This window comes from Palaemon carinicauda, chromosome 39 (assembly GCF_036898095.1).
Source record: "Palaemon carinicauda isolate YSFRI2023 chromosome 39, ASM3689809v2, whole genome shotgun sequence".
In the NCBI taxonomy this organism is placed as follows: domain Eukaryota; kingdom Metazoa; phylum Arthropoda; class Malacostraca; order Decapoda; family Palaemonidae; genus Palaemon; species Palaemon carinicauda.
This window is the reverse complement of record NC_090763.1, coordinates 30995041-31006316: the sequence shown is the minus strand read 5'-3', so window position 1 is coordinate 31006316 and position 11276 is coordinate 30995041. Positions and strand designations below refer to the sequence as shown.

Sequence of the window (11276 nt, the reverse complement as noted above, 5' to 3'; positions counted from 1 at the left end):
CACCAGAATCAGTTTTAAGATTGCTTTTTGTCTTCATACAATATTCTAATGCTAGGAGTGGACAGATCTCGAAAATTTGGTAAGGTTAGGGAAAGTCGGCCTGAAGATGGACCTATACTATTGGTTGGACGCTTACTGGGAAGACAAAACCAGGGATCGTTGGGAGTGGCGTACAACGGAAGAAGAGATACAATGGGAGAAGTAAGTAGTCTTAATCATGGAGCCTTGAGTCTCCCAACTAGTCTAGAAGAAAATGCAATTTTGACACTTATTTTGTATGTATTTACTATGTCATATTTATGAAGTCTTTTACTTTGTATAGTATCAGGATCTGAAAATTTCTATTATTGGTGCGTATTTACTTTGTCATATTTCCTGAAGTCTTTGGCCTTGTACAGTATTACTTTATAAAATGGTGCAACATGACCAATACTTAATCTCTGGAAACTTATAGGATTCTAAAAGGAACTAAATGTGATGAAGAAAACTTGAAAATAATTGAGGATAAAAGTGGCTGTGTGGGCCTTGTCTACAGTTCTACGAAAGACTGCCTCACTCTGCACAAAGTAGACTGTTTCAAGAAACTGTTGTTCATGTGTAAATTAGGTATGCTGGAACTTACGTTTTAGTATATAGAGTCTGTACATTAGATCTGAAACTTAATGTTAATAGGAAAATTGGTCCTATTTTCTGATTTTTTCTCGAACTTCAGGACTCCACGACAACCGATGTAATGAAAACTCCAATAACATTTGCTGTTATTCTACCTCGTATGATTACTATGCACAGAATCTACTTGGAGGTAAAGAAAATTTTTCAAGTATAGCTTTTGTATAGATGTTCTAAATTAGTATTTTCTAAGCTCTTTGCTGTTGCATTTGTATAAATGTTCTAAATTAATGTTTTCTATACGCTTTTTGCTTCAGATTATTTTCAATGTTTGAGATTTGGAAGTCTCTTTAAATTGGTAAAATAAACATATTTTCTCTTAAGCATTTTGCCCCAGATGACTTTAAATTTGTGAATTTTAGAATCTTTTGAATTGCTAAAATCCTCTACACCATAGGTCCTGGTACTCACAGCACCTATGGAGATGCGAAGGAAGAATGTTGGATTAACATACCTGCAATTGGTAGTTTGTTGGATTGTGGTAAAGGTAGGTTATTGCGATCATCAGTGAACCAGATAAACATGCAACTCGGTAAGAGCTTTCACTGGGTCGGTAGCTTATCGGTCTTTGGCATTTTTGTTTTCGAAATTTTATCTTGCTGATTCAGCCATTAGTTAGAAATGATTAAGTTTGAATAAAGAAATGTATTTTTGTTCTGGAAATTTTATATGCAGACTCTAGAAGAGATTTCTACTTAATCGCTGAGCAGTAAGTTGTTGGACCATTAATGATTTATTAAAGTAAATAATTTTTGATATTACGAGTTTCAAAAGCCTTCTACTCCTAATACTCTTGAAATCTGAAACTTTAGAAATATCTACCCACATGGGCTTACAGAGCGTGATTTTTAATTAGTAATTAAAATGTAACAAAGTTCAAAGAAAATGGCTTTGGTCTAAAGTAAGAGGGACAGGAGATTACAATGTTGCATTATAAGAGATGTTCTGATCAGTGATTACTAATTAATAATCATGAAAATAAAACTTTGAAATGTTGAGACCTGAATCTCAAGTTTCATATGGAAGGAGGGGGGGGGGCAGAAGAACACAATGGTGCATTGTACAGTAATATTCTTGCAGTCATTAGATTTAAATTAGCTATTAATAATACATTTTCAAATTCCATAGACAGCGACCCTTGTTTTTATCTTAATGGAAGAGTGATAGAGCAGCAATTTAAAACAGAACGGTTATTAGTGTCTATTACTGACTATCCACAAAATTTACAAATATTTACTGCCGTTGCTAGTGATCATGGAATTCATTAAACTTTAATCAATGCACCTCGATAGCCCGGTAAGCTTGTGGGAGGATTAAATGTACAGTGCTACCGGGACACTTTTATTCATGAATCATAATACTGCTAACTGGAAAGGGATTGACGTTGATCTTCCCTCTAGCTCGGGCAAAAATAAGATTTTATATTTTTTTTTCTTTGTAATATTTACAGCAAGAAGTTCACAAGAAATGAGTTTGGTGTAAAGTAAAACACGAGGCTAGAACATTGCAATAGCTTTATTGAATGATTCTGATCATTATTGGTTATAGGTTATAAATTCACTTAATTGCAAACTATGGTTTTTCAAAGTTCACGGAAATCGGTAGTAGGGTGTCAAAGTGAACAAAACGATGCTTTAGAAATATTCTTGCTGGCATTGGTTAGTAATTAACAATATACCTTCAGCCTCTAGTAGCTCGTTCAGACTTTTTATTTTTTTTCAGTAATAGCTTTATTGGTGCCTCAGCCGTTGCTTGTTACTTGTGAGCTGCTGGTAATCTTTTTAATGTGCTGTTTTCTTTATTTTTTATAAACGCTGAAATTTCTTATTCTAGTCAATATGCTTAATGTACTTAGCACTGTACATTAACTTGAAAAAGTAAAATTTCAAACCTTTCTTCTACCAGCACTAGACTTTGTGGGCAGTGTTGCTCCGTTCCCGGAGCCTGTGAGGATAGACAATTCCTACTTTTACCTCTCGATAAACGACTGTAAAGGGGATAGACAGGCTGTGATATCCAGCCCTGGAGTTCACAACTTCATAGTCAGTTTCATGGTTACTGAAGAAAAAACTTTCTCGGACTACAGATTTACGATTGGACTAAACTATGATGGAGACCACGACAGATTTACTTGGGATAATGGTAATGGAAGTATTTTGTTTTAGTAAAGCTTTAGATTCATAACTTTTAACCCTTGTCTGGCAGGTTGTAAACACAAAAACTAGAATAAGGACTTTTTATGAATTACTTTTTCATAGATTTTACCAAGATTTTTTCACATCACGAGTTTCATGAGTTTTCAGTCTTAATTTTTTTCACGTATGTTCAGTCTTCATAATTATTTTCAAATGCATGTTCAATCTAAATTTTTTTCACATGCATGTTCAGTCTAAATAATTTTTTTCACATGCATGTTCAGTCTAAATAATTTTTCACATGCATGTTCAGTCTAAATAATTTTTTTCACATGCATGTTCAGTCTAAATAATTTTTTTCACATGCATGTTCAGTCTGAATAATTTTTTTCACATGCATGTTCAGTCTAAATAATTTTTTTCACATGCCTTTTCAGTTTCCATAAAAATTTTCACATGCCTTTTCAGTTTCCATAAACATTTTTGCACACCCTTTCAGTCTCCCCAAACATTTTTGCACACCCTTTCAGTCTCCCCAAACATTTTTGCACACCCTTTCAGTCTCCCCAAACATTTTTTGCACACCCTTTCAGTCTCCCCAAACATTTTTTGCACACCCTTTCAGTCTCCCCAAACATTTTTTGCACACCCTTTCAGTCTCCCCAAACATTTTTTGCACACCCTTTCAGTCTCCCCAAACATTTTTGCACGCCCTGTCAGTCTCCCCCAAACATTTTTGCACGCCCTGTCAGTCTCCCCCAAACATTTTTGCACGGCCTGTCAGTCTCCCCCAAACATTTTTGCACGGCCTGTCAGTCTCCCCCAAACATTTTTGCACGGCCTGTCAGTCTCCCCCAAACATTTTTGCACGCCCTGTCAGTCTCCCCCCAAACATTTTTGCACGCCCTGTCAGTCTCCCCCAAACATTTTTGCACGCCCTGTCAGTCTCCCCCAAACATTTTTGCACGCCCTGTCGGTCTCCCCCAAACATTTTTGCACGCCATGTCAGTCTCCCCCAAACATTTTTGCACGCCCTGTCAGTCTCCCCCCCAAACATTTTTGCACGCCCTGTCAGTCTTCCCCCAAACATTTTTGCACGCCCTGTCAGTCTTCCCCCAAACATTTTTGCACGCCCTGTCAGTCTTCCCCCAAACATTTTTGCACGCCCTGTCAGTCTTCCCCCAAACATTTTTGCACGCCCTGTCAGTCTTCCCCCAAACATTTTTGCACGCCCTGTCAGTCTTCCCCCAAACATTTTTGCACGCCCTGTCAGTCTTCCCCCAAACATTTTTGCACGCCCTGTCAGTCTTCCCCCAAACATTTTTGCACGCCCTGTCAGTCTTCTCCCCCAAACATTTTTGCACGCCCTGTCAGTCTTCTCCCCCAAACATTTTTGCACGTCCTTTCAGGCTCCCCAAACCTTTTTGCACGTTCTTTCAGGCTCCCCAAACCTTTTTGCACGTTCTTTCAGGCTCCCCAAACCTTTTTGCACGTCCTTTCAGGCTCCCCAAACCTTTTTGCACGTCCTTTCAGGCTCCCCAAACCTTTTTGCACGTCCTTTCAGGCTCCCCAAACCTTTTTGCACGTCCTTTCAGGCTCCCCAAACCTTTTTGCACGTCCTTTCAGGCTCCCCAAACCTTTTTGCACGTCCTTTCAGGCTCCCCAAACCTTTTTGCACGTCCTTTCAGGCTCCCCAAACCTTTTTGCACGTCCTTTCAGGCTCCCCAAACCTTTTTGCACGTCCTTTCAGGCTCCCCAAACCTTTTTGCACGTCCTTTCAGGCTCCCCAAACCTTTTTGCACGTCCTTTCAGGCTCCCCAAACCTTTTTGCACGTCCTTTCAGGCTCCCCAAACCTTTTTGCACGTCCTTTCAGGCTCCCCAAACCTTTTTGCACGTCCTTTCAGGCTCCCCAAACCTTTTTGCACGTCCTTTCAGGCTCCCCAAACATTTTTGCACGTCCTTTCAGGCTCCCCAAACCTTTTTGCACGTCCTTTCAGGCTCCCCAAACCTTTTTGCACGTCCTTTCAGGCTCCCCAAACCTTTTTGCACGTCCTTTCAGGCTCCCCAAACATTTTTGCACGTCCTTTCAGGCTCCATACAAACTTAGCTTATTGGCTCGAGCACAAAACCACTTTTATAAATATCTGAAATCTGCTTAAACTTCGACTGTTGTTTCAGATAAGTTAATAGACTATTATAACATAACCTACTGGGCTGATGGTCAACCAAATAAGAGGAGCGGTTTGGGTTCTAACTCTTGTGTTGCGTATAAGAAAACTGGGGTCAATGCCTTTTCTTGGCATTTAATTCCAACACCAGGGTGTGTAGGTGGAAATGCAGTAAGGGTTTGTGAATTACCCATGTAAGTGACTTAAATATTTCTTTCTTGAATATAATATACTTTCATCTTGTATTTTCATATATATTACAGCGGTACCGCAAGCCTTTCTTGGTAATTTTGTAAGCTTTAATCACTAATTTTCCAGTCGAACCACAAATATTGTTCCAACCGGACAAAAATTTGAATGTGGGCAGAGACTTGAGAGGGGTGTTCTTGCAAGGTCTGCCTATTACGATTTCGACTATAACCAGGCTCAGTATGGAGAATTTCCTTGGCATGTGGGTATATTTTTTATAAAGTGATCTCTAGAATATAAAGTGATCTCTAGAATAATGTAACTTTTGGTGATCCCAGAATAGTGTAACTTTTGGTGATTCACAGAATTAATGCAACTTTTGATAATCTTATAAAAATTTGAAGTTTTCAAAAAAATTTCCCTCAAAGTAACTTTAATTCGTGCAAGTGTTTACCAGTTTTGATCACCTTATTCTTAATTGACGTAAAAAAAAAAGGGACCAAAGAAATATCATGTGAACTTTAATTTGTGCTAAGAGTTTTGCCAGTTTGGACCTTAAAACTCTTAATTGACTTTAGAATTTAATTTGAAAATAAATTCCAGGCTGCTGTTGTTCAGTCGCAGAACTATCATGGTGGGATAGTTCAGTTATTTACTTGTTCTGGTGCTTTGATTCACAAGCAGTTTGTTCTGACATCTGCCCACTGTGTGACTATTACGAATACAGACTTCTCGGTAATGTATATTTAGTAGTATTTGGTGTTTCGTAAGTTTAATTAAATCTTTATAATTTTGTAAAAATTTTTAATCTATTATATGTAAAGGTAAATTTTTACGGAAACTTAAACAATTTTCAAACTTCAACAATTTACTGGTCTTGGAAATCATGATTTAAAATTTAGGTTATATTGCATAGGAATTAAGCTAGTTTCACTTGCATAGGAATTAAGCTAGTTTCACTTGCCTAGGAATTAAGTTAGTTTCACTTGCCTAGGAATTAAGTTAGTTTCACTTGCCTAGGAATTAAGTTAGTTTCACTTGCCTAGGAATTAAGTTAGTTTCACTTGCCTAGGAATTAAGTTAGTTTCACTTGCCTAGGAATTAAGTTAGTTTCACTTGCCTAGTAATTAAGTTAGTTTCACTTGCCTAGTAATTAAGTTAGTTTCACTTGCATAGTGTTTAAGTTAGTTTCACTTGCATAGTGTTTAAGTTAGTTTCACTTGCATAGTAATTTAGTTAGTTTCCCTTGCGTAGTAATTTAGTTAGTTTCCCTTGCGTAGTAATTTAGTTAGTTTCCCTTGCATAGTAATTTAGTTAGTTTCACTTGCATAGAAACGTAAGTGTTGGTTCTACTCTCATAGAAATTGTTTTTTTTTCTTGGCTGAAAATTTCAACATAAGTACTGTGACTACTGCATAATGACTAAATGAGCTAAATGATTTGCAGGTTTCCTTGGGTGATTGGGATCTTTCTGATGAGGCAAATCATATCTTTGATACAGAATTAATAAAGGTAGTTGATGTTATAGTCCATCCAGGTAAGAATTCGTACTTTTCTTAAGTTTTCCTCTGGTTTGGCATATTTTTATCTCTGAAATTTTAATTCTAACTCCTTGCCCTTTAATTATAGTATATTTGATTTTTTTTTTTTTGCAGGCTACAAAGTCACTGGCAATGACAAAAATGACATTGCATTGCTACGTTTGGAACGTAGTGTAGATATTGCCAACCATCCTCATATAGGTTTAGGATGTGTGCCACCTCCAGAGCTCTTTTACCAACATCACGGGCCATGGGAGTGCTTTACGCTCGGTTGGCCCGATCAGGTTCTAAAGGTAAAAAGTTGAAAAAATCTCTTAAAAAAAAAAAGTTAATTTTTCCCAATTCTAATGGTAGGCTAGAGTAGCCTAGTACTAGTAATAATTTTTTATTCATTGTTTGGATTTTTTCTTTTTTTAAGGAAAGGCGAATCCTACAAAGATTGGAAACTGACTTGGTTCCCAAGAGGAAGTGTCTAGCTTACATGAGACATTTAGCCCCTTATTACTATGCGCCAACAAGAGAACATTCTGGCTCTGCTGAATATGGCTATGACAAGCAGTATGGCTACCATCATGTGTCTTACCAGCAACATGGTTATTTTGAGTGAGTGGGGATCTGGCTTCCTATTAAGTATTATCTTCTACGCATATTGACGCAAAGGGCTTAGATTCGATTTTGCCATGTCCTCTTATCTTATTAAATACTTCAATGTTTATCATCTACTTCACGCTTCATAGGCCTCGGCCATGTAGGCCTGGTCTTCCAACTCTTCTAGAGCCTTGTGGAGCCCAAACGAAAGTTTGGTGAACTAACCTCTTAAAAAAAAAAAAGTGCTAAAAGCATGCCCAAACAATATCCATCTACCCCTTAGTAGTAATATAGGGGGACTTTAATAATAATTCTGTGATACAAGATTTGAAATGTTATAAACTTTAATGTGAAATGAGTTATAAATGATATAGTAGCTAAATATTGATTGTTTTTTTTTTCCAGCTCGAGAGCACCAGATCTTTTCTGCACGGAAACCTATGGAAGTGATGACTGTATTGTAAGTATTGTTAAAAAATCTAGCTCTTTGCCCCGATTGGTATGCTTGAACAATATTTAGTCTAAGCGGGTAACTTTTTAATACTTTGATTTTTCACTAGCCAATTAACTAAAGAATTAGTTCCTAAAATGCAGTTCAAAACCTTTAATTATATTTCGAATAGCTCTCAAGATATTTTTAATTTTATTCATTAAAACCCATATCTTCTCTCAGGATGACCCAACCGCTATTTTGGTCTGCCGAAAGCCAAGGTTCGACTACGGCAATCCATTTTCTTCGAGGGAAGACCATTACAGCAGTGGTCCTGACAAGTATCATTTTGCTAATAGCAGAATCATAAACGCCTACGGTCAAAACAGATTCGATGGTGACCAGTGGTATGTGATGGGACTTCGCCACTCTCTCTCGAAGTGTGGAAATAAACATGGAAGTGGATACAGTCCGCGCAATCCTTACGGTCCGCGCAATGCTTACGGTCCGCGCAATCCTTACGGAAGAACTGCCAACCCATATCAGATATTCACTCCTGTGGGAGACTATCTCTCGTTTATTCATTCTCACACTGATACATTGCGTATTTAATTTGGAGGGGAATGTGTAATTTTAATAAATATTCTAAGACCTTAATAAAATTTCAATAAATTTTAATGTTAACAAAGAGTGTTACTTGTAGTTCAGAGGTGACAAGTCTAATTTCTAATATAATGAATACACAATCAATTTGTGTATTTTTTTTTTACAAGTGTAGTTTGGTTGGAAATATTTTCACTAGAATTTTGAGATTCCAGATTAATAATCAATTTGTGTAATTTTTTTAAAAGAGTAGTTTGGTTGGAAATATATTTACTAGAATTTTGGGATTCCAGATTAAATAATGGCTCGAGCTTTTATAGACATAGGAGCTATCGGCCAATTCCGGTTAACTTTTTCAGTAAAGGAATAAAACTAACTAAAATTTTGAAGTATTCAATGCTTGGGTACTTATTCTAAATAGGATTAAATTCCTTGTAGTATTTATTTTTGCAAACTTTTATCAAATCTTGGTTTAATGTATCAAGTAATCTTATTTTCCTATTTGGTGTTTTAAATTTATGTACCTTCTGAAGGGTACATCGGGTATTACTTATTGGATTCATACGGAATTGGGGGACAGCTAAACTTGCTTCATATATTTGAAATTTATTTCCTTTATTTCCATCCTACCTGTCGTGGTTACTTTGCTCTTCTCAAGTTTCATTAAGCCACTGGTTGAACTAACCATAAATAAAAGGAAGGAAGAGAAAGTGAATATTTAGCCTTAATACATATGTTCGTGAACTTAAGTTGTGAAACATTTTATCCTCCAGTGATGATGGCCGTTTTGGAAAAGTGGGCAAGCTTGCTTTAAGTACAGCAGATGAAAGTTTTCTAAACAAAGACAGACTATATATTAGTACCTGGTTAGAGAGCAGGGGAAGGCAGGCTCCCTTTAGTCGATACTAGGTAATAAGGCAAGGTATGAGTAAGGCGAAGTTGGTAGATGAGGCGATAGTTGTTAACTAAATCATAGGGAGAGGGATTTTCCCTTCATTATTGGTACCATGTAGTAAGGCTTGGTATGTGTACAGGAAAGTAGGTAGGAGAGATAATTTTAGATTAATAACTATTAATTTGATTTGTGAAGATTTAAGTAACGTTAAAAAGGATGTTCTTGTTATATCTAACTGTATTCACGAGGTACCTTGGAAAAGTGTCAATTCTCATTACATTTTTATGAAAGGATTATAGGGCAAGGATATAGCCATCAGATCTGAGATTTTTTCTGTTAAGGATTTGCGATCATCCTGTACCTTTTAATTCTTTGACCCCTGCTGTAACAAGTTTAGTCAGAGGTTTATGGATTCATCCACATTAAAGGGAAATGTCAGTCGGGTAAATGGTTACAGATCTTGGTGGAGTAGCAATAACTAAACTTTTCAAAACCTCACGGGCAAACAACCCTTGAGCAGTGTGAAGGTGTGCGTGCAAATTGGCATGTCTGCTGTAGGCTCCAGAGCCTTTAAATATGCGGCCCCGAGACTATATAATAAGCTCCCATGAAACGTTGGAAAGATTGAAGACAACGCTTTCAAAGGGAAACGGAAGACTTTCTCATTTCATGTCTTTTGACAGTGACGATTCAAAAGTAAATCAAAAATACTCAATATGAAACTTTGTACTCTGAACGACAAGGTAAAACGATAGTGGAGGTCCTGTAGATAGTCGGGTACCCCTGCTGTATGGGTCTGGAGAAGCAACCATCAAAGTAAGGTGTCTGATAGGCAAGCATAGTTACCAGATCAGTATTGGTGATAAATAAGACTGCAGAATCTAGGTCCTCTCGGGAAAACTATACGAAGTATAAAACCTCGTTCAGACTCGATACTTTTGCCCAAAGGCTCGAGCGAGCCCATTTTACTGCTTGCTCCGCTAGAGAAACAAAGGGGATGCAAACGCCAAGCCAGTACTCCCCATAATATTGTTCGATTTTACTGAGGCGCTAACGGTCTAAAGCTCCTACCACTAGGGGCAAATGCAAGGAAGATGCTCTGATTTGCCAATAATTCTGTTGCTTTAAAACGTGCTACCAAATCAAGCTGTCAAGAGGAAGGCAGTAGTCATGGGCAGGCAGACGAATGACTTGGGCCAGATGCTGGGCAGCCACAGCCGAATGGCAACGTGCTCTAGTAAAGTGCCAATCTAGTGCCTGAACAAGAGGCACGGGCAATTCAATGGTTTGCCCGTGGTTTTAGAGTATATGTAGTGTACACCAATGATCGCCACCTATGCCACAAAATTGGATAGTTCATGATCGCCGCACATTTTCCCTTGTGTGGAAGAGGCCAAAGCCTGTTGGTAGTTGAACAAAAGCTCCAGACATTGTTCGTGACAGGTAATGTGACTACACTGTTAGACAAGGGTTTCTTAAGGTGGGTCCACATGGTCGAACAGTGTCTTTGATAAAGTGCTACCATATCTAAATTGAAAGAGAGACTTCATAAGGGTTGAACTGAGAAGTTGATATGGTAACAAACGGTGGTACCAGATGAGGTTGATTACCAGGATTTCTACTCCCTTTACCCGACAAAGACCGGAAGAAATGTTTGAAGCACATGTCCGCTGGCATCTTTATCATCTGTCCGTTTTATAATCTGTACTCGAGAATCAAGTAGTAATCAGCAAGTATGGAGCATCATAATCCTGATACACCATGAAATAATAGCAATCCAATATTTTAAATTATGCAGCATGATTATTCATGACCTATAGAGAACAATGGAATGATGCATGGAAAGAGTACTTTTTATTAAAGACGAAGTGAAAATAGAAGCCATAAATTTATTTTAAAGGAAGCTCAAATTTATTATGAATTATACTTTAAAAACTAATTACTGATGGGTTCAAACGCTTTATACATTTTATCAGAGTATATAAAACCTTTTATAAATATGCAGGACACAATCATTTTTCCAGAAACACGTCTGGAGGCATTACAGAATCTCACAA

The 11276-nt window shown here is 37.5% G+C and overlaps 1 protein-coding gene across 1 annotated transcript in view; it reads left to right on the top strand.

Annotated features, from left to right (window-relative positions):
- Positions 1 to 8804, top strand: part of LOC137631107 (uncharacterized) — a 14701-nt gene extending 5897 nt beyond the window's left edge. Inside the window, exons 5-17 of the mRNA XM_068362749.1 lie at positions 56 to 201; positions 455 to 606; positions 713 to 802; positions 1067 to 1156; positions 2575 to 2811; positions 4984 to 5167; positions 5292 to 5424; positions 5766 to 5897; positions 6609 to 6699; positions 6818 to 6996; positions 7122 to 7306; positions 7697 to 7751; positions 7965 to 8804. Of these exons, the coding sequence (XP_068218850.1) occupies positions 56 to 201; positions 455 to 606; positions 713 to 802; positions 1067 to 1156; positions 2575 to 2811; positions 4984 to 5167; positions 5292 to 5424; positions 5766 to 5897; positions 6609 to 6699; positions 6818 to 6996; positions 7122 to 7306; positions 7697 to 7751; positions 7965 to 8333 (2043 nt within the window). The 3' untranslated portion in view covers positions 8334 to 8804. The remainder of the gene's footprint in view (positions 1 to 55; positions 202 to 454; positions 607 to 712; positions 803 to 1066; positions 1157 to 2574; positions 2812 to 4983; positions 5168 to 5291; positions 5425 to 5765; positions 5898 to 6608; positions 6700 to 6817; positions 6997 to 7121; positions 7307 to 7696; positions 7752 to 7964) is intronic.
- The last annotated feature ends 2472 nt before the right edge of the window (positions 8805 to 11276 follow it).